Source organism: Rhinoderma darwinii, chromosome 4 (genome assembly GCF_050947455.1).
Source record: "Rhinoderma darwinii isolate aRhiDar2 chromosome 4, aRhiDar2.hap1, whole genome shotgun sequence".
Taxonomy (NCBI): domain Eukaryota; kingdom Metazoa; phylum Chordata; class Amphibia; order Anura; family Rhinodermatidae; genus Rhinoderma; species Rhinoderma darwinii.
This window is the reverse complement of record NC_134690.1, coordinates 405,448,069-405,472,016: the sequence shown is the minus strand read 5'-3', so window position 1 is coordinate 405,472,016 and position 23,948 is coordinate 405,448,069. Positions and strand designations below refer to the sequence as shown.

Here is a 23,948-nt window from a genome sequence, read left to right as displayed (position 1 = left end):
TGGAGGGGCCGGAGGCCACTCAGAGGGTGGTTGCGTACGCAGACGACGTCTCCATTTTTGTCTCCTCGAGAGGGGAGGCAGAGTGGGTGATGTCGGAAGTGGAGCGTTACTCGTTGGCATCTGGGTCCAAGATCAACCGGGATAAGTGCAAAAGTCTCTGGCTGGGAGGAGGAGATCCTGGTTTTGATCTCCCGGACACCCTTCCAGAGCCTCAGGGGTCTGCTAAGATCTTAGGAGTCGAATTTGGCCAGGGTGATTACCCCAAGAAGAACTGGGAGGATAGGCTGAATCTAGTTGCCCAGAAGGTCGACCAATGGAAGGGTTGGTCCTTAACCCTGAGGGAAAGGGTTCACTTGGCCAAGGCCTACCTGGTGCCCATGTTGCTTTACCTGGGCAGTGTGTGCATCTTGCCAGAACCTCTCTGGACTCGGGTCTATAGCCTGTTCTTCCAGCTGTTATGGGGGAACAGGCTCAACCTAATCAAGAGGGAGGTTACTTACCTACCAAGGACACTAGGCGGGTTAGGTATGGTTAACCCGGTGGTGTTCCTAGTGAACACCTTTGTTAAGATCAACCTGGCAAACCTCTGGCAAGAGAGGGCTCCTTGGTGGATATCCTCCTGCAGGGGGTGGTTTCGGCCTTTCTTCCAGGAATGGGAGAGAGGAGGGCAAGTGAAAGACCTGCGTACACCTCACGGACATCTCCCGGCTTATGCCACCCTGGCGCTGAAGATTGTTCGCCGGTGGGGTCTGGAGGTGTGGGAGATCAGGACCATGTCGAGAAAATTTCTTGACAGGAGGGTACTGATGACCCACTTCCAGAAGCCCCTGGCGCTCAAAGACTGCCCAAGTAGTGACCTCGGGGTGGGATTAAAACTTTTAAATTCAGCGAGGATTCCCCAGAAGTTTTGGGATCTGGCTTGGCGTTGCTTCCATGGGAGACTGTATGTGAGGGGCAATCTAAAGTGCAGAAGCTCTGAAGATCGGGATTGCCCCCGGGAGGAGTGCGGCGGAGTGCTGGAAAGCATGGAGCATTTCCTGCTTCATTGCCCTTTCAATACAGAGGTATACAAAAGGGTGGGAGCCTCCATTGGTTGGCCAGGCCTAACCAGCCTCTCCTATGCTGGGTGGGCCTATGGAGTGTTCGGAGACCTCGGTGGTAGGGACCATTGCACCTTGTTTCTAGTCAGTATAGTGGTCAGGCACTTTATGTGGAATGCACGATGTCTAGTTTCTACCCAGAAGAAAATCCTCCTAGTGGATGAGGTTGTTAGCAATATCATGGGTGACCTGGTGAAGGTGCATTCTTTGGAGGTTGGCAGATTGGGAGCATCCAAAGCCTCTCGTCTTTGGAGGGGCTTTTCCTTTTGGGTGCCTTAATGTGTCTGCCTTCATGAGGGAGGGGGGGGGTCGTCACCGGTGCTCAACTGGAGGTGGGGGTCTGCGTTCCGCTGAGGCACCAAAAAAAAATATAGCGATAGGGCTCGGAATAAGGGAAAGGTGAGGGTCAGCATAGGGTCAGCTTTCAATAGGGTCAAGAAAGGGCTAGTAATAGGGTAAGGAGATAGGGCAAGCGATAGGGAGGGTGCAGCGGTGGACGTGGTACCTTGGCCTCTGGGGGGGTGCTGGGGGGGGCTTTCCCTTCTCTCTATCTGGTGATGGGCTAGGTAAGCACAGGAAGATTTTTGTTTTGTTTAGGATTGAAATGGCAGGAAAAAGGTTTACAAGCGACCGAACTTGGTGCTTTCGGGTACGGTGTATTTTGTATATGGTTTGGTATTTGGACAAGTTGGTGATGTGTATTGTATTATATTGTAAAAATGTTGTTAGAATAGGGATAGACTTAAGGGGGTTAATAGATAGGTTGGGAGGGGTCGGGGGGGGGGGGGGGGTTTGCCTGACCCAGCCCCGGACTATGCGGACATGGGAGGACATGGGGCGGGGGGCTGGGCTGGGGTGTTGGGTGTGGTGGTGGGGGCCAGCATCTGGACTATGCGGACGTGAGAGGACATGAGGCGAGATGCCGGCTGGGGTGGTGGAGTTTAGGTAAGAAGGGTAAGGTTAAGGAAAGTCAGGATGTGTATAGTGTGATTAAAAAAAAAAAAAAAATTTAAAAAAAAAAAAAGATAAAAGAAAATTAAAAAAAACAATTGGGATTAGTATTATTATAATTTGGATTGTTTTTGTTATTATTATTATTATTATTATTATTATTATTATTTTATTTGCTATTATTATGTTGTTTGATTATTATTATCATCATTATTATGTTGTTTCTTTAGGCCCTTGGTTGACGCGGGTCGGGGGATTTTCTGTTGGTACTTTGGATTACGTTTATATGATGTTTGTATATATTCTAGTTATTGTTTAGCTTCGGATGAAGTGTAGATGTAAGTATATAAGAGTGGGGTGTATGTGGCCGGGTCTGGTATAGTTTTCTCTTCTCATATACAGAGATGTATATAAGAAAATTTGTTTATAAGAATTGGGTTGTGACTTTTTGGTTATATGGAATTAGTTATGTATTTGTTTTTCAGTTTATGTTTTGTAAATTTATATAAAATAAAGAGATACAGGATATAACTCAGAATCAGTACAGGATAAGTCATGTAATGTATGTACACAGTGACTCCACCAGCAGAATAGTGAGTGCAGCTCTGGAGTATAATACAGGATGTAACTCAGGATCAGTACAGGATAAGTCATGTAATGTATGTACACAGTGACTCCACCAGCAGAATAGTGAGTGAAGCTCTGGAGTATAAAACAGGATGTAACTCAGGATCAGTACAGGATAAGTAATGTATGTACACAGTGACTCCACCAGCAGAATAGTGAGTGCAGCTCTGGAGTATAATACAGGATATAACTCAGGATCAGAACAGGATAAGTCATGTAATGTATGTACACAGTGACTCCACCAGCAGAATAGTGAGTGCAGCTCTGGAGTATAAAACAGGATGTAACTCAGGATCAGTATAGGATAAGTAATGTATGTACACAGTGACTCCACCAGCAGAATAGGGAGTGCAGCTCTGGAGTATAATACTTTGGGTACATTATGAGATTTATAACTGGGAGCCAGCAAAATTATGATGTTGCTTTTGCTGTGCTTGGGTATAAGACATTATTCTACAGATATCTGAACTTTCACTCTTTGGCTACTTTTCCTCATATCTGTCAGGAAACACTCAGCAATGAGACATTTTGTAGACTAATCTTTATTTCACGGCCGATCACAGCAGATTTAACAGGGATTCAAGGTCTGCAGGACTTCTTCTCTGACTGTTCCGCTGCCACAAAATTGATACCTGCCAAAGTAAAATAATAATGTTAAACTTGCATGATTTATCTAAGGCCTGCACCACAAAGCACAGAGGGCCTATAGCAAAAATCAAAATGGGGCCCCTTGGTGCCCCATCACTGTTGTGATTGAGGGGAGGGTGAGGCCAATATAACCTCACACATCACAGGGCAGGAGAAAAGAGGCGTTCTAAGCGTGAGCCGCTTATTATGGGCCCCACAGATGCACATGTGCTGCCTGTATAGTATGTGCCCCCCCTGATTACAATGTATCATAGAGAACCATGTAGAGTGGGGGGTCACATGTGCTGCCTGTATAGTATGTGCCCCCCCTGATTACAATGTATCATAGAGAACCATGTAGAGTGGGGGGGTCACATGTGCTGCCTGTATAGTATGTGCCCCCCCCCCTGATTACAATGTATCATAGAGAACCATGTAGAGTGGGGGGTCACATGTGCTGCCTGTATAGTATGTGCCCCCCCCCTGATTACAATGTATCATAGAGAACCATGTAGAGTGGGGGGGTCACATGTGCTGCCTGTATAGTATGTGCCCCCCCCCCCCTGATTACAATGTATCATAGAGAACCATGTAGAGTGGGGGGGTCACATGTGCTGCCTGTATAGTATCTGCCCCCCCCCCTGATTACAATGTATCATAGAGAACCATGTAGAGTGGGGGGGTCACATGTGCTGCCTGTATAGTATCTGCCCCCCCCCCCTGATTACAATGTATCATAGAGAACCATGTAGAGTGGGGGGGTCACATGTGCTGCCTGTATAGTATGTGCCCCTTTATTTTTATGACCTTTATACAAGAGCCTTCTACCTGCGCTATTACCACAAACTGCAATGAGGGATTCCCGGATAGATCTGGCTTGGACTTCTTCCTTGTGAATGGATGGAGTCATCAAATCTCCTATCATGTATTACCAGTGAGAGTATTGATACCACCTGAACCCACATTTTCCATCTGTTTGGTTTGTCATTTATATTGTTGTAGTCTAGAACTAGTAGAACTATCACATCCAGCTTTGTCTTTTTATGCCTCACAAGCATTGATCTCGTGATATGACACTTAAAGAGTCTCTGTCACTAGTTTAGTAATGTCCGATCTCCTGGATAATCTGATCGGCGCTGTCAGACGGATAAAACTGGTGAAAATTCTGTCCCAAAATGTTTATTATTTTAAAAGTTCTGAGCTTTTTTCTAAATTTGTAAATGAGCTTTTCTTAGCCAAGTGGGAGGTAACAGCAGCGATTCTCCGGAGGTGGAGCCTCCTCACAGCCTCTGACCTATCAGCATGAAGCTGCTTCACACGGTGTGAGAGACTGAGGCTGGTGGGAAGGGGGTTCACTTCAAATAAATATATCTCCGGCTGTGGACCACCTAGAACAGCGGTTCTTGTGATATATGAAAGAGGAGATTCTAATCCTTCACATGGCACCAGGATCGCTGTGAAACAACTGGAGTTATCGCCAGTTGAAAACACAGTTGGGAATGGAAGCTGTATACTGTATGATCACACTGTGTTGCTGGGAAGGGGGAGAAGCTGTATACTGTATGATCACACTGTGTTGCTGGGAAGGGGGAGAAGCTGTAAGCTGATTGGACAGGGGAGAAGCTGTATGCTGATTGGACAGCATCATACAGAAAATATTACTTCACCCAGAGTGAAAAGAGTCTCCTCCTGTTTGGCAAGTACAGCCAAATTACCATATTTAGAAAAATGCTCATAACTTTGCAAATAATAAACGTTTTTGAACATAAATCGCCCTGTAGTTATCACGATCATAGCGCCTATTCGATTATTCAGGACATGGGGAATTAATAAACTGGTGCCGTCATACGACACTGACGTTTCCTGTTCTTTTTCTTCTATATGCTTCGTCCCCGGTACCAAGGAATTATCACTGAGGGACTGCAGTGGGTGGCAGCCGGCAATCTACACCATCTCACTCCACGCACCACCTCGGAGGAGCGCCGCTGATCCCTCACCTTTTCTATTCCACATATACAGGAGGCATCACAGGGCACAGGGGCAGCAACATTGGGCAGTTAGTGGATGATCTACCCCAGGGAGGGTGTAAGTTTGTGGTGACAGCAGTGGGACCACGGGTAGGTAACATGGGTCACTTACGTTTTTCCATCTTTTCCATACTGGACGGTTGCGGTTGATGCCCCCAGGGTGGGGAAGAGAAGGTTAATGATGTTGTCGTTCCAGATAAACTTGAGTCTGTTGAGGGGTCCGATGTCGGTCTCCACATCTATGTACGCCGTGTACGAGCTCGCGGTCTTGATGTATCCACTGCACGGAGGAAACACACGATCAGTATAAGGGCTCGTGCAAAAGGCACTTAACAGCTCCGTGTGTCAGCCCCGTATGATGCGCGGCTGGGTGATTTTCGCGCAGCCGCCATCATTGTGACACGGTATGTTTGCACGTGGTGCTTTTCTGTTTACATTCACAGTTTGACAGCTGTTGCGCGAATCAAGCTCGTCCCACAGAAGTGCTTCCGTGCGACCTGCATGGTTTTCACGCACCCAATGACTTCAATGGGTGCGTGCTACGCGAAAAACGGCCAAAGATAGGACATGTCGTGAGTTTTACGCAGCGGACTCACACTGCGCAAAAATCACGGACTGTCTGCACGGCCCCATAGACTAATATAGGTGCGTACGACCCACGCGTCGCACAGACTTATAACACGCTCGTGTAAACGAGCCCTAACCCTCAGTTTATGCTCGGCCGGGGGAGGTGGACAGGGATTGCTGGGACGTGTGGTTCGCCTGTGTTTGTGCTGGAAGATTTGTGGGTTGTCATCACCTTCATTTTAATAATTATTAACCCCTTGAGGACACGGCAATTATTTTATTTTTGTGTTCCGGGAGCCATAACTGTTTTGTTTTTCGTGGGTTTTGGGCTCCGTGTTAGCAGGAGGAGCTGCATTTCCTTATGGCATTAATTGCTTTTTTGGGGGGCGGGGAAAGAAGGGTTTATAGGTTTTCGTTTTCATGACATTCACCGTGCGGTTTAACTAATTAGTTATGGTGTTTTTTTGTGGGTCAGTTTGATTGCGTTGATTCCAAATACATTTTTTTACAGCTTTTGCACAATAAAAATACTTTAAAAAAAAAATAATTTCTATTTGTGTCGCCTCATCCTGACAGTTGTCACCTTATGATTTTTCTGTCGTTGAGCGCTTGTTTTTTGCTGGACGAGCTGCCGTTTTCCTTGTTACTATTTTGGGGTACTTACGATTTTTCACTTTTTATTAACAAAATGTTGTGGTGAGAAGAACAAAAAACTGCAGTTCTGTTCTTTTTACGTTGCTTGTTTTGCGTTGCTTGTTTTGCGTTGCTTGTTTTGCGTTGCTTGTTTTGCGTTGCTTGTGTTGCGTGGCGTTAGTTTTGTAGCTCAGGTCGTTGTGGTTATGATATCAATTCTGAGTACTTTTCATGTTTTGATATTTTCTGACATAACGGCTTTACATGGACGCGGTGACGCTGTCAATAACGTGGGTTTACTGTTCATTTTCCCCAGAATATATCATGAATTTCTCACTGATTCTTTAAACCTTTAGGGATATTGTTGCTCCCGGTTACCGTGTAACCGTCTATATTTGGTGTTCATAAAATGTATGAATATTTATTTCTGGTGCTTACGCACTTTACATTGACACTATTAATTAAAGTAATTTGGTAGACGGATATGATACAGTGGAGGAAATAAGTATTTGATCCCTTGCTGATTTTGTAAGTTTGCCCGCTGTCAAAGTCATGAACAGTCTAGAATTTTTAGGCTAGGTTCATTTTACCAGTGAGAGATAGATTATATTTAAAAAAAACAACTGAAAATCACATTGTCACAATGATCTATATTTATTTGCATTGTGCACAGAGAAATAAGTATGTGACCCCCGACCAACCATTAAGAGTTCAGCCTCCTCCAGACCAGTTACACGCTCCAAATCAACTTGGTGTCTGCATTATAGACAGCTCTTACATGGTCACCTGTATAAGAGACTCCTGTCCACAGACTCAATGATCAGTCTGACTCTAACCTCTACAACATGGGCAAGACCAAAGAGCTTTCTAAGGATGTCAGGGACAAGATCATAGACCTGCACAAGGCTGGAATGGGCTACAATACCATAAGTAAGACGCTGGCTGAGAAGGAGACAACTGTTGGGGCAATAGTAAGAAAATGGAAGACATACAAAATGACTGTCAATCCACATCGATCTGGGGCTCCATGCAAAATCTCACCTCGTGAGGTATCCTTGATCCTGAGGAAGGTGAGAGCTCAGCCGAAAACTACACAAGGGGAACTTGTTAATGATCTCAAGGCAGCTGGGACCACAGTCACCAAGAAAACCATTGGTAACACATTACAATCCTGCAGTGCCCGCAAGGTCCCCCTGCTCAAGAAGGCACATGTACTGGCCCGTCTGAAGTTTGCAAATGAACATCTGGATGATTCTGAGAGTGATTGGGAGAAGGTGCTGTGGTCAGATGAGACTAAAATTTAGCTCTTTGGCATTAACTCTACTCGCCGTGTTTGGAGGAAGAGAAATGCTGCCTATGACCCAAAGAACACCGTCCCCACTGTCAAGCATGGAGGTGGAAACATTATGTTTTGGGCGTGTTTCTCTGCTAAGGGCACAGGACTACTTCACCGCATCAATGGGAGAATGGATGGAGCCATGTACCGTCAAATCCTGAGTGACAACCTCCTTCCCTCCACCAGGACATTAAAAATGGCTCGTGGCTGGGTCTTCCAGCACGACAATGACCCGAAACATACAGCCAAGGCAACAAAGGAGTGGCTCAAAAAGAAGCACATTAAGGTCATGGAGTGGCCTAGCCAGTCTCCAGACCTTAATCCCATCGAAAACTTAAGGAGGGAGCTGAAGATCCGAGTTGCCAAGCGACAGCCTCGAAATCTTAATGATTTACAGATGATCTGCAGTGAGGAGTGGGACAAAATTCCATCTAACGTGTGTGCAAACCTCATCATCAACTACAAAAAACGTCTGACTGCTGTGCTTGCCAACAAGGGTTTTGCCACCAAGTATTAAGTCTTGTTTGCCAAAGGGATCAAATACTTATTTCTCTGTGTACAATGCAAATAAATATATATAATTTTGACAATGTGATTTTCAGGTTTTTTTTTTTATATAATCTATCTCTCACTGGTAAAATTAACCTAGCCTAAAAATTCTAGACTGTTCATGTCTATGACAGTGGGCAAACTTACAAAATCAGCAAGGGATCAAATACTTATTTCCTTCACTGTATGTGCTCCACAAGAATCATTGCCTCTCCCGTTTTTATTCTGTTTTATTTGATATTTTTTATTATTTTATATGTTTTGATATTTTTATAGATTTCTCTTAACTAGAAATTTTTATATTGTACAAGTAATAGTAAGGCCGGGTTCACACACCCTATTTACGGACGTAATTTGGGCGTTTTAGCCCCGAATTACGTCCGAAAATGCGGCTCAAAAGCGTCGGCAAACATCTGCCCATTCATTTGAATGGGTCTTACGATGTTCTGTGCCGACGGTCATTTTTTTACGCGCCGCTGTCAAAAGGCGGCACGTAAAAAAGACGCCCGCGTCAAAGAAGTGCCTGTCACTTCTTGGGACGTAATTGGAGACGTTTTCCATGGACTCCATAGAAAAAACAGCTCCAATTACGTCCGTAATGGACGCAGCGAAAAACTCCTCAACATGCCATTACGTTTGAAATTACGGTGCTGTTTTCTCCTGAAAACAGCTCGGTGATTTCAGCCGTAATGGACGCTGCCGTGTGAACATACCCTTAGTGTCAATAATACGAGTAGAGATCTATTGCCCCACTCATACACACTGGTAGATATTGGTAGTTCAGGTAGAGATCTATTGCCCCACTCATACACACTGGTAGATATTGGTAGTACAGGTAGAGATCTATTGCCCCACTCATATACACTGGTAGATATTGGTAGTTCAGGTAGAGATCTATTGCCCCACTCATACACACTGTTATATATTGGTAGTACAGGTAGAGATCTATTGCCCCACTCATATACACTGGTAGATATTGGTAGTACAGGTAGAGATCTATTGCCCCACTCATACACACTGGTAGATATTGGTAGTACAGGTAGAGATCTATCGCCCCACTCATATACACTGGTAGATATTGGTAGTACAGGTAGAGATCTATCGCCCCACTCATACACACTGGTAGATATTGGTAGTACAGGTAGAGATCTATCGCCCCACTCATACACACTGGTAGATATTGGTAGTACAGGTAGAGATCTATTGCCCCACTCATACACACTGGTAGATATTGGTAGTACAGGTAGAGATCTATTGCCCCACTCATACACACTGGTAGATATTGGTAGTACAGGTAGAGATCTATCGCCCCACTCATACACACTGGTAGATATTGGTAGTACAGGTAGAGATCTATTGCCCCACTCATACACACTGGTAGATATTGGTAGTACATGTAGAGATCTATTGCCCCACTCATATACACTGGTAGATATTGGTAGTACAGGTAGAGATCTATCGCCCCACTCATATACACTGGTAGATATTGGTAGTACAGGTAGAGATCTATCGCCCCACTCATACACACTGGTAGATATTGGTAGTACAGGTAGAGATCTATCGCCCCACTCATATACACTGGTAGATATTGGTAGTACAGGTAGAGATCTATCGCCCCACTCATACACACTGGTAGATATTGGTAGTACAGGTAGAGATCTATCGCCCCACTCATACACACTGGTAGATATTGGTAGTACAGGTATAGATCTATCGCCCCACTCATATACACTGGTAGATATTGGTAGTACAGGTAGAGATCTATTGCCCCACTCATACACACTGGTAGATATTGGTAGTACAGGTAGAGATCTATCGCCCCACTCATACACACTGGTAGATATTGGTAGTACAGGTAGAGATCTATCGCCCCACTCATATACACTGGTAGATATTGGTAGTACAGGTAGAGATCTATTGCCCCACTCATACACACTGGTAGATATTGGTAGTACAGGTAGAGATCTATTGCCCCACTCATATACACTGGTAGATATTGGTAGTACAGGTAGAGATCTATCGCCCCACTCATATACACTGGTAGATATTGGTAGTACAGGTAGAGATCTATCGCCCCACTCATACACACTGGTAGATATTGGTAGTACAGGTAGAGATCTATTGCCCCACTCATACACACTGGTAGATATTGGTAGTACAGGTAGAGATCTATCGCCCCACTCATACACACTGGTAGATATTGGTAGTACAGGTAGAGATTTATTGCCCCACTCATATACACTGGTAGATATTGGTAGTACAGGTAGAGATCTATTGCCCCACTCATACACACTGGTAGATATTGGTAGTACAGGTAGAGATCTATTGCCCCACTCATATACACTGGTAGATATTGGTAGTACAGGTAGAGATCTATTGCCCCACTCATATACACTGGTAGATATTGGTAGTACAGGTAGAGATCTATCGCCCCACTCATATACACTGGTAGATATTGGTAGTACAGGTAGAGATCTATTGCCCCACTCATACACACTGGTAGATATTGGTAGTACAGGTAGAGATCTATCGCCCCACTCATACACACTGGTAGATATTGGTAGTACAGGTAGAGATCTATCGCCCCACTCATATACACTGGTAGATATTGGTAGTACAGGTAGAGATCTATCGCCCCACTCATACACACTGGTAGATATTGGTAGTACAGGTAGAGATCTATCGCCCCACTCATACACACTGGTAGATATTGGTAGTACAGGTAGAGATCTATCGCCCCACTCATATACACTGGTAGATATTGGTAGTACAGGTAGAGATCTATTGCCCCACTCATACACACTGGTAGATATTGGTAGTACAGGTAGAGATCTATTGCCCCACTCATATACACTGGTAGATATTGGTAGTACAGGTAGAGATCTATTGCCCCACTCATACACACTGGTAGATATTGGTAGTACAGGTAGAGATCTATTGCCCCACTCATATACACTGGTAGATATTGGTAGTACAGGTAGAGATCTATCGCCCCACTCATATACACTGGTAGATATTGGTAGTTCAGGTAGAGATCTATTGCCCCACTCATACACACTGGTAGATATTGGTAGTACAGGTAGAGATCTATTGCCCCACTCATATACACTGGTAGATATTGGTAGTACAGGTAGAGATCTATCGCCCCACTCATACACACTGGTAGATATTGGTAGTACAGGTAGAGATCTATTGCCCCACTCATACACACTGGTAGATATTGGTAGTACAGGTAGAGATCTATCGCCCCACTCATACACACTGGTAGATATTGGTAGTACAGGTAGAGATCTATCGCCCCACTCATACACACTGGTAGATATTGGTAGTACAGGTAGAGATCTATCGCCCCACTCATATACACTGGTAGATATTGGTAGTACAGGTAGAGATCTATCGCCCCACTCATATACACTGGTAGATATTGGTAGTACAGGTAGAGATCTATCGCCCCACTCATACACACTGGTAGATATTGGTAGTACAGGTAGAGATCTATTGCCCCACTCATACACACTGGTAGATATTGGTAGTACAGGTAGAGATCTATCGCCCCACTCATACACACTGGTAGATATTGGTAGTACAGGTAGAGATCTATCGCCCCACTCATACACACTGGTAGATATTGGTAGTACAGGTAGAGATCTATTGCCCCACTCATATACACTGGTAGATATTGGTAGTACAGGTAGAGATCTATTGCCCCACTCATACACACTGGTAGATATTGGTAGTACAGGTAGAGATCTATTGCCCCACTCATACACACTGGTAGATATTGGTAGTACAGGTAGAGATCTATCGCCCCACTCATACACACTGGTAGATATTGGTAGTACAGGTAGAGATCTATTGCCCCACTCATATACACTGGTAGATATTGGTAGTACAGGTAGAGATCTATCGCCCCACTCATATACACTGGTAGATATTGGTAGTTCAGGTAGAGATCTATTGCCCCACTCATACACACTGGTAGATATTGGTAGTACAGGTAGAGATCTATTGCCCCACTCATATACACTGGTAGATATTGGTAGTACAGGTAGAGATCTATCGCCCCACTCATACACACTGGTAGATATTGGTAGTACAGGTAGAGATCTATTGCCCCACTCATACACAGTGGTAGATATTGGTAGTACAGGTAGAGATCTATCGCCCCACTCATATACACTGGTAGATATTGGTAGTACAGGTAGAGATCTATTGCCCCACTCATACACACTGGTAGATATTGGTAGTACAGGTAGAGATCTATCGCCCCACTCATACACACTGGCAGATATTGGTAGTACAGGTAGAGATCTATTGCCCCACTCATACACACTGGTAGATATTGGTAGTACAGGTATAGATCTATTGCCCCACTCATACACACTGGTAGATATTGGTAGTACAGGTAGAGATCTATCGCCCCACTCATACACACTGGTAGATATTGGTAGTACAGGTAGAGATCTATCGCCCCACTCATATACACTGGTAGATATTGGTAGTACAGGTTGAGATCTATCGCCCCACTCATATACACTGGTAGATATTGGTAGTACAGGTAGAGATCTATCGCCCCACTCATACACACTGGTAGATATTGGTAGTACAGGTAGAGATCTATCGCCCCACTCATATACACTGGTAGATATTGGTAGTACAGGTAGAGATCTATCGCCCCACTCATATACACTGGTAGATATTGGTAGTACAGGTAGAGATCTATCGCCCCACTCATACACACTGGTAGATATTGGTAGTACAGGTAGAGATCTATCGCCCCACTCATATACACTGGTAGATATTGGTAGTACAGGTAGAGATCTATTGCCCCACTCATACACACTGGTAGATATTGGTAGTACAGGTAGAGATCTATCGCCCCACTCATATACACTGGTAGATATTGGTAGTACAGGTAGAGATCTATCGCCCCACTCATACACACTGGCAGATATTGGTAGTACAGGTAGAGATCTATTGCCCCACTCATACACACTGGTAGATATTGGTAGTACAGGTATAGATCTATTGCCCCACTCATACACACTGGTAGATATTGGTAGTACAGGTAGAGATCTATCGCCCCACTCATACACACTGGTAGATATTGGTAGTACAGGTAGAGATCTATCGCCCCACTCATATACACTGGTAGATATTGGTAGTACAGGTTGAGATCTATCGCCCCACTCATATACACTGGTAGATATTGGTAGTACAGGTAGAGATCTATTGCCCCACTCATACACACTGGTAGATATTGGTAGTACAGGTAGAGATCTATCGCCCCACTCATATACACTGGTAGATATTGGTAGTACAGGTTGAGATCTATCGCCCCACTCATATACACTGGTAGATATTGGTAGTACAGGTAGAGATCTATCGCCCCACTCATTAAAGTCCAGAACACTGAACTGCTTGTGTAACTCTGCAGTCCTAATCACCTGCACCAGATTCAGAGTAAACAGTGCCAACGCCAGCGCCAGTGCCAGCGCCAGTGCCAGCGCCAGTGCCAGCGCTATTGAAGCACAGTTGTAAATGTAACTACCAGGTAGCAGCCGTATAGGAGCACATTTATCTCTTCAGCCACCAAGTATCAGCCCTTTATATATATCTGCCGTAAATGTTCAGGGGTCCGCAGATTTAGTCTATTTGATCTTTTAGCGCACAATGTATTAAGAGCATCGATTGATGCCTGGCGTGGACCTAGATTGCTAGCCGTCTGTGGGCACTATATGGGCACTTTTGGCTGTATGCAAGCACAGTATAGCATTACATTGACACCGTGTGGCATTTTCTGGGCACTATATGGGCCCTTTTGGCTCTATGTGAGCATGGTATAACATTACATGGACACTGTGGGGCACGCTCTGGGCACTATATGGGCACTTTTGGCTCTATGAGCACAGTATAGCATTACATGGACACTGTGGGGAACTCTCTGGGCACTATATGGGCACTTTTGGCTACATGCGAGCACAGTATAGCATTACATGGACACTGTGGGGCACGCTCTGGGCACTATATGGGCACTTTTGGCTCTATCTGAGCACAGTATAGCATTACATGGACACTGTGGGGCACGCTCTGGGCACTATATGGGCACTTTTGGCTCTATGAGCACAGTATAGCATTACATGGACACTGCTTGCCACTCTCTGGGCACTATATGGGCACTTTTGGCTACATGCGAGCACAGTATAGCATTACATGGACACTGTGGGGCACTCTCTGGGCACTATATGGGCGCTTTTGGCTACATGCGAGCACAGTATAGCATTACATGGACACTGTGGGGCACGCTCTGGGCACTATATGGGCACTTTTGGCTACATGAGAGCACAGTATAGCATTACATGGACACTGCTTGCCACTCTCTGGGCACTATATGGGCACTTTTGGCTACATGTGAGCACAGTATAGCATTACATGGAGACTGTGGGGCACTATATGGGCACTTTTGGCTCTATCTGAGCACAGTATAGCATTACATGGACAATGCTTGGCACACTCTGGGTACTATATGGGCACTTTTGGCTACATGTGAGCACAGTATAGCATTACATGGGCGATGCTTGGCACACTCTGGGTACTATATGGGCACTTTGGCTACATGCGAGCACAGTATAGCATTACATGGACACTGCTTGGCACTCTCTGGGCACTATATGGGCACTTTTGGCTACATGTGAGCACAGTATAGCATTACATGGATGATGCTGGGCACACTCTGGGTACTATAAGGCAACTTTTGGAAACATGCGAGCACAGTATAGCATTACATGGACACTGTGGGGCACTATTTGGGCACAGATGGCATCAATATACATTCCTCACCAGGACAAGTTTGTTACTCACTTAAAGACTTGATACTGACGAGTGTTCCCATTGGTCCCAAACAAGGAAACGTGGAAAAATCCCTGGACATTCAGCGAGCCTGCGATCTGTACTGTGACCTTGTATCTAAAGCCTGGAGGAAGGCGAGAGAGAAGCTTAATCATCGTAAAATCAACATCTCTGCAACCTTTCCTCACAATTATCTAGACCTCTACTTGCTGTCAGTAAATAAGAAAATGATTGTTTACATCTAGAGACTGAAAACCTGTCCGGTTTGGATTCAAATGTCAGATATTCGGGGTGTCATAGGAGGGGAACAAAGCCAAAAATGTTGCACACAATTTATTGGAGTCTCCCTGATGTCCCTTCTGACAAGTTGGCAGGTCTGATATCAGGATCAGGACAGATTTTCATTCTCTGGATGTAAGCAAGAATTGAACGATTCACTGACAGCAAGCACAGATTTGGAGAATGGTGAGGAATTGGAACAGAAAATCTATTAGGAAGTTGCAGAATTTTTCATTACACACGGATTATGATCTATTACAAGTAACATCCGGGACATGGAGGATTAAAGGTGAAACTCACGAGCGAAGCTGGACTGATCCCCGGTGGTCAGATAGAACTTCTGGCTGGAAGAGGTGACCCCTCTGTAAGTGTCAGCAAAGTGGCCCATTAATGGGCATTGACCGCTGGGGCACGGGAACCCCGCACCCTAAAACGAAGCAGAAGTGAGAAATATTCCTACAAAGGTCATTGCCCCTAAAATCCTGGAGTCTCGTCTTCTGTCAGAAAATTCTCAGTTACATCTGATTGTGGGAAAGCTGGGTGACAACCAACATGGCTCCCAGAAGGGTCGTCACCCAGCTCTCCCGAGTACAGATATAACGAAGAATAGAACTGGTAACAACATGATGGATAATAGATGATTAAATATGTGACCCCCCAGGAGCAAATCTTACCGATGAGAATGAGCTGTAGGTGGAGCTCGGGAACCCAATAAAGGCGTCTGGCTTCAGGATACTCTCCGTGTAAAACTTGTAACTGCGCAAATGATTGCAAGCGGCAAAATCCCGGGTACCTGGTGATAGAATACAGCGAGGGTTGTTACAGTAACTTTATCTGTGGTGTTACATAGGACTGCAGGTAACATCCACTACATTATCTGTACTCAGAGAGTTATCACTGTGTTATCTGTGGTGTTACATAGGACTGCAGGTAACATCTACTACATTATCTGTACTCAGAGAGTTATCACTGTGTTATCTGTGGTGTTACATAGGACTGCAGGTAACATCTACTACATTATCTGTACTCAGAGAGTTATCACTGTGTTATCTGTGGTGTTACATAGGACTGCAGGTAACATCTACATTATCTGTACTCAGAGAGTCATCACTGTGTTATCTGTGGTGTTACATAGGACTGCAGGTAACATCTACATTATCTGTACTCAGAGAGTTATCACTGTGTTATCTGTGGTGTTACATAGGACTGCAGGTAACATCTACTACATTATCTGTACTCGGAGAGTTATCGCTGTGTTATCTGTGGTGTTACATAGGACTGCAGGTAACATCTACATTATCTGTACTCAGAGAGTTATCACTGTGTTATCTGTGGTGTTACATAGGACTGCAGGTAACATCTACTACATTATCTGTAATCAGAGAGTTATCACTGTGTTATCTGTGGTGTTACATAGGACTGCAGGTAACATCTACTACATTATCTGTACTCAGAGAGTTATCGCTGTGTTATCTGTGGTGTTACATAGGACTGCAGGTAACATCTACATTATCTGTACTCAGAGAGTTATCACTGTGTTATCTGTGGTGTTACATAGGACTGCAGGTAACATCTACATTATCTGTACTCAGAGAGTTATCACTGTGTTATCTGTGGTGTTACATAGGACTGCAGGTAACATCTACTACATTATCTGTACTCAGAGAGTTATCGCTGTGTTATCTGTGGTGTTACATAGGACTGCAGGTAACATCTACATTATCTGTACTCAGAGAGTTATCACTGTGTTATCTGTGGTGTTACATAGGACTGCAGGTAACATCTACTACATTATCTGTAATCAGAGAGTTATCACTGTTATCTGTGGTGTTACATAGGACTGCAGGTAACATCTACTACATTATCTGTACTCAGAGAGTTATCACTGTGTTATATGTGGTGTTACATAGGACTGCAGGTAACATCTACTACATTATCTGTACTCAGAGAGTTATCACTGTGTTATATGTGGTGTTACATAGGACTGCAGGTAACACTACTACATTATCTGTAATCAGAGAGTTATCACTGTGTTATCTGTGGTGTTACATAGGACTACAGGTAACACTACTACATTATCTGTACTCAGAGTTATCACTGTGTGTTATCTGTGGTGTTACATAGGACTGCAGGTAACACTACTACATTATCTGTACTCAGAGAGTCATCACTGTGTTATCTGTGGTGTTACATAGGACTGCAGGTAACACTACTACATTATCTGTACTCAGAGAGTTATCACTGTGTTATCTGTGGTGTTACATGGGACTGCAGGAAACATCTTCTATATTATCTGTAATCAGAGAGTTATCACTGTGTTATCTGTGGTGTTACATAGGACTGCAGGTAACACTACTACATTATCTGTACTCAGAGAGTCATCACTGTGTTATCTGTGGTGTTACATAGGACTGCAGGCAACATCTACTACATTATCTGTACTCAGAGAGTTATCACTGTGTTATCTGTGGTGTTACATAGGACTGCAGGTAACATCTACTACATTATCTGTACTCGGAGAGTTATCACTGTGTTATCTGTGGTGTTACATAGGACTGCAGGTAACATCTACATTATCTGTACTCAGAGAGTTATCACTGTGTTATCTGTGGTGTTACATAGGACTGCAGGTAACATCTACTACATTATCTGTACTCGGAGAGTTATCGCTGTGTTATCTGTGGTGTTACATAGGACTGCAGGTAACACTACTACATTATCTGTACTGAGGGAGTTATCACTGTGTTAACTGTGGTGTTACATAGGACTGCAGGTAACATCTACTACATTATCTGTAATCAGAGAGTTATCACTGTGTTATCTGTGGTGTTACATAGGACTGCAGGTAACATCTACTACATTATCTGTACTGAGAGAGTTATCACTGTGTTATCTGTGGTGTTACATAGGACTGCAGGTAACATCTACATTATCTGTACTCAGAGATTTATCACTGTGTTATCTGTGGTGTTACATAGGACTGCAGGTAACATCTACTACATTATCTGTAATCAGAGAGTTATCACTGTGTTATCTGTGGTGTTACATAGGACTGCAGGTAACATCTACTACATTATCTGTACTCAGAGAGTTATCACTGTGTTATATGTGGTGTTACATAGGACTGCAGGTAACATCTACTACATTATCTGTACTGAGAGAGTTATCAGTGTTATCTGTGGTGTTACATAGGACTGCAGGTAACACTACTACATTATCTGTAATCAGAGAGTTATCACTGTGTTATCTGTGGTGTTACATAGGACTACAGGTAACACTACTACATTATCTGTACTCAGAGTTATCACTGTGTGTTATCTGTGGTGTTACATAGGACTGCAGGTAACACTACTACATTATCTGTACTCAGAGAGTCATCACTGTGTTATCTGTGGTGTTACATAGGACTGCAGGTAACACTACTACATTATCTGTACTCAGAGAGTTATCACTGTGTTATCTGTGGTGTTACATGGGACTGCAGGAAACATCTTCTATATTATCTGTAATCAGAGAGTTATCACTGTGTTATCTGTGGTGTTACATAGGACTGCAGGTAACACTACTACATTATCTGTACTCAGAGAGTCATCACTGTGTTATCTGTGGTGTTACATAGGACTGCAGGTAACATCTACTACATTATCTGTAATCAGAGAGTTATCACTGTGTTATCTGTGGTGTTACATAGGACTGCAGGTAACATCTACTACATTATCTGTAATCAGAGAGTTATCACTGTGTTATCTGTGGTGTTACATAGGACTGCAGGTAACATCTACTACATTATCTGTAATCAGAGAGTTATCACTGTGTTATCTGTGGTGTTACATAGGACTGCAGGTAACACTACTACATTATCTGTACTCAGATAGTTATCACTGTGTTATCTGTGGTGTTACATAGGACTGCAGGTAACATCTACTACATTATCTGTACTCAGAGAGTTATCACTGTGTTATCTGTGGTGTTACATAGGACTGCAGGTAAGATCTACTACATTATCTGTACTCAGAGAGTTATCACTGTTATCTGTGGTGTTACATAGGACTGCAGGTAACATCTATTACATTATCTGTACTCAGAGTCATCACTGTGTTATCTGTGGTGTTACATAGGACTGCAGGTAACACTACTACATTATCTGTACTCAGAGAGTTATCACTGTGTTATCTGTGGTGTTACATAGGACTGCAGGTAACATTTACTACATTATCTGTAATCAGGGAGTTATCACTGTGTTATCTGTGGTGTTACATAGGACTGCAGGTAACATCTACTACATTATCTGTAATCAGAGAGTTATCACTGTGTTATCTGTGGTGTTACATAGGACTGCAGGTAACACTACTACATTATCTGTACTCGAGATTTATCACTGTGTTATCTGTGGTATTACATAGGACTGCAGGTAACATCCCCTAAATTATCTGTACTCAGAGAGTTATCACTGTGTCATCTGTGGTGTTACATAGGACTGCAGGTAACATCTACTACATTATCTGTACTCGAGATTTATCACTGTGTTATCTGTGGTATTACATAGGACTGCAGGTAACATCCCCTACATTATCTGTACTCAGAGAGTTATCACTGTGTTATATGTGGTGTTACATAGGACTGCAGGTAACATCTACATTATCTGTAATCAGAGAGTTATCACTGTGTGATCTGTGGTGTTACATAGGACTGCAGGTAACACTACTACATTATCTGTAATCAGAGAGTTAGCACTGTGTTATCTGTGGTGTTACATAGGACTGCAGGTAACATTTACTACATTATCTGTAATCAGGGAGTTATCACTGTGTTATCTGTGGTGTTACATAGGACTGCAGGTAACATCTACTACATTATCTGTAATCAGAGAGTTATCACTGTGTTATCTGTGGTGTTACATAGGACTGCAGGTAACACTACTACATTATCTGTACTCGAGATTTATCACTGTGTTATCTGTGGTATTACATAGGACTGCAGGTAACATCCCCTAAATTATCTGTACTCAGAGAGTTATCACTGTGTCATCTGTGGTGTTACATAGGACTGCAGGTAACATCTACTACATTATCTGTACTCGAGATTTATCACTGTGTTATCTGTGGTATTACATAGGACTGCAGGTAACATCCCCTACATTATCTGTACTCAGAGAGTTATCACTGTGTTATATGTGGTGTTACATAGGACTGCAGGTAACATCTACATTATCTGTAATCAGAGAGTTATCACTGTGTGATCTGTGGTGTTACATAGGACTGCAGGTAACACTACTACATTATCTGTAATCAGAGAGTTAGCACTGTGTTATCTGTGGTGTTACATAGGACTGCAGGAAACATCTACTACATTATCTGTATTCAGAGAGATATCACTGTGTTATATGTGGTGTTACATAGGACTGCAGGTGACATCTACTACATTATCTGTACTCAGAGAGTTATGACTGTGTTATCTGTGGTGTTACATAGGACTGCAGGTAACACTACTACATTATCTGTACCCAGAGAGTTATCACTGTGTTATCTGTGGTGTTACATAGGATTGCAGGTAACACTACTACATTATCTGTACTCAGAGAGTTATCACTGTGTTATCTGTGGTGTTACATAGGACTGCAGGTAACATCTACCACATTATCTGTACTCAGAGAGTTATCACCTTGTAATCTGTGGTGTTACATAGGACTGCAGGTAACATCCACTACATTATCTGTGCTCAGAGAGTTATCACTGTTATCTGTGGTGTTACATAGGACTGTAGGTAACATCTACTACATTATCTGTACTCAGAGAGTTATCAGTGTGTTATCTGTAGTGTTACATAGGACTGCAGGTAACACTACTACATTATCTGTCCTCAGAGAGTTATCACTGTGTTATCTGTGGTGTTACATAGGACTGCAGGTAACACTACTACATTATCTGTACTCAGAGAGTTATCACTGTGTTATCTGTGGTGTTACATAGGACTGCAGGTAACACTACTACATTATCTGTACTCAGAGAGTTATCACTGTGTTATCTGTGGTGTTACATAGGACTGCAGGTGACATCTACTACATTATCTGTACTCAGAGAGTTATCACTGTGTTATCTGTGGTGTTACATAGGACTGCAGGTAACACTACATTATCTGTACTCAGAGAGTTATCACTGTGTTGTCTGTGGTGTTACATAGGACTGCAGGTAACACTACATTATCTGTAATCAGAGAGCTATCACTGTGTTATCTGTGGTGTTACATAGGACTGCAGGTAACACTACATTATCTGTACTCAGAGAGTTATCACTGTGTTATCTGTGGTGTTACATAGGACTGCAGGTAACATCTACTACATTATCTGTACTCAGGCAGTTATCACTGTGTTGTCTGTGGTGTTACATAGGACTGCAGGTAACAATACTACATTATCTGTAATCAGGGAGTTATCACTGTGTTATCTGTGGTGTTACATAGGACTGCAGGTAACATCTACTACATTATCTGTAATCAGAGAGTTATCATTGTGTTATCTGTGGTGTTACATAGGACTGCAGGTAACATCTACTACATTATCTGTACTCAGGGAGTTATCACTGTGTTGTCTGTGGTGTTACATAGGACTGCAGGTAACATCTACTACATTATCTGTAATCAGAGAGTTATCACTGTGTTATCTGTGGTGTTACATAGGACTGCAGGTGACATCTACTACATTATCTGTAATCAGAGAGTTATCACTGTGTTATCTGTGGTGTTACATAGGACTGCAGGTAACATCTACTACATTATCTGTAATCAGAGAGTTATCACTGTGTTATCTGTGGTCTTACATAGGACTGCAGGTGACATCTACTACATTATCTGTAATCAGAGAGTTATCACTGTGTTATCTGTGGTGTTACATAGGACTGCAGGTAACATCTACTATATTATCTGTACTCAGAGACTTATCACTGTGTTATCTGTGGTGTTACATAGGACTGCAGGTCACATCTACTACATTATCTGAACTCAGAGAGTTATCACTGTGTTATCTGTGGTGTTACATAGGACTGCAGGTAAGATCTACTACATTATCTGTACTCAGAGAGTTATCACTGTGTTATCTGTGGTGTTACATAGGACTGCAGGTAACATTTACTACATTATCTGTAATCAGGGAGTTATCACTGTTATCTGTGGTGTTACATAGGACTGCAGGTAACATCTACTACATTATCTGTAATCAGAGAGTTATCACTGTGTTATCTGTGGTGTTACATAGGACTGCAGGTAACATCTACTGCATTATCTGTACTCAGAGAGTTATCACTGTGTTATCTGTGGTGTTACATAGGACTGCAGGTAACATCTACTACATTATCTGTACTCAGGGAGTTATCACTGTGTTGTCTGTGGTGTTACATAGGACTGCAGGTAACAATACTACATTATCTGTAATCAGGGAGTTATCACTGTGTTATCTGTGGTGTTACATAGGACTGCAGGTAACACTACTACATTATCTGTAATCAGAGAGTTAGCACTGTGTTATCTGTGGTGTTACATAGGACTGCAGGTAACATTTACTACATTATCTGTAATCAGGGAGTTATCACTGTGTTATCTGTGGTGTTACATAGGACTGCAGGTAACATCTACTACATTATCTGTAATCAGAGAGTTATCACTGTGTTATCTGTGGTGTTACATAGGACTGCAGGTAACACTACTACATTATCTGTACTCGAGATTTATCACTGTGTTATCTGTGGTATTACATAGGACTGCAGGTAACATCCCCTAAATTATCTGTACTCAGAGAGTTATCACTGTGTCATCTGTGGTGTTACATAGGACTGCAGGTAACATCTACTACATTATCTGTACTCGAGATTTATCACTGTGTTATCTGTGGTATTACATAGGACTGCAGGTAACATCCCCTACATTATCTGTACTCAGAGAGTTATCACTGTGTTATATGTGGTGTTACATAGGACTGCAGGTAACATCTACATTATCTGTAATCAGAGAGTTATCACTGTGTGATCTGTGGTGTTACATAGGACTGCAGGTAACACTACTACATTATCTGTAATCAGAGAGTTAGCACTGTGTTATCTGTGGTGTTACATAGGACTGCAGGAAACATCTACTACATTATCTGTATTCAGAGAGATATCACTGTGTTATATGTGGTGTTACATAGGACTGCAGGTGACATCTACTACATTATCTGTACTCAGAGAGTTATGACTGTGTTATCTGTGGTGTTACATAGGACTGCAGGTAACACTACTACATTATCTGTACCCAGAGAGTTATCACTGTGTTATCTGTGGTGTTACATAGGATTGCAGGTAACACTACTACATTATCTGTACTCAGAGAGTTATCACTGTGTTATCTGTGGTGTTACATAGGACTGCAGGTAAC

The 23,948-nt window shown here is 43.0% G+C and overlaps 2 protein-coding genes across 2 annotated transcripts in view; one reads left to right on the top strand and one right to left on the bottom strand.

Moving 5' to 3' along the window:
* The window catches only part of DNAH8 (dynein axonemal heavy chain 8), a 329,590-nt gene that overhangs the window by 132,564 nt on the left and 173,078 nt on the right, over positions 1–23,948 (top strand). Inside the window, exon 27 of the mRNA XM_075863774.1 lies at positions 2,282–2,317. Within this exon, the coding sequence (XP_075719889.1) occupies positions 2,282–2,317 (36 nt within the window). The remainder of the gene's footprint in view (positions 1–2,281; positions 2,318–23,948) is intronic.
* Positions 3,215–23,948, bottom strand: part of LOC142760337 (pancreatic triacylglycerol lipase-like) — a 37,296-nt gene continuing 16,562 nt past the window's right edge. Inside the window, exons 8-12 of the mRNA XM_075863496.1 lie at positions 16,220–16,338; positions 15,846–15,972; positions 15,279–15,390; positions 5,445–5,612; positions 3,215–3,310 (exon numbers count right to left, since the gene is read on the bottom strand). Coding sequence (XP_075719611.1) covers positions 3,247–3,310; positions 5,445–5,612; positions 15,279–15,390; positions 15,846–15,972; positions 16,220–16,338 — 590 coding nt within the window. The 3' untranslated portion in view covers positions 3,215–3,246. The remainder of the gene's footprint in view (positions 3,311–5,444; positions 5,613–15,278; positions 15,391–15,845; positions 15,973–16,219; positions 16,339–23,948) is intronic.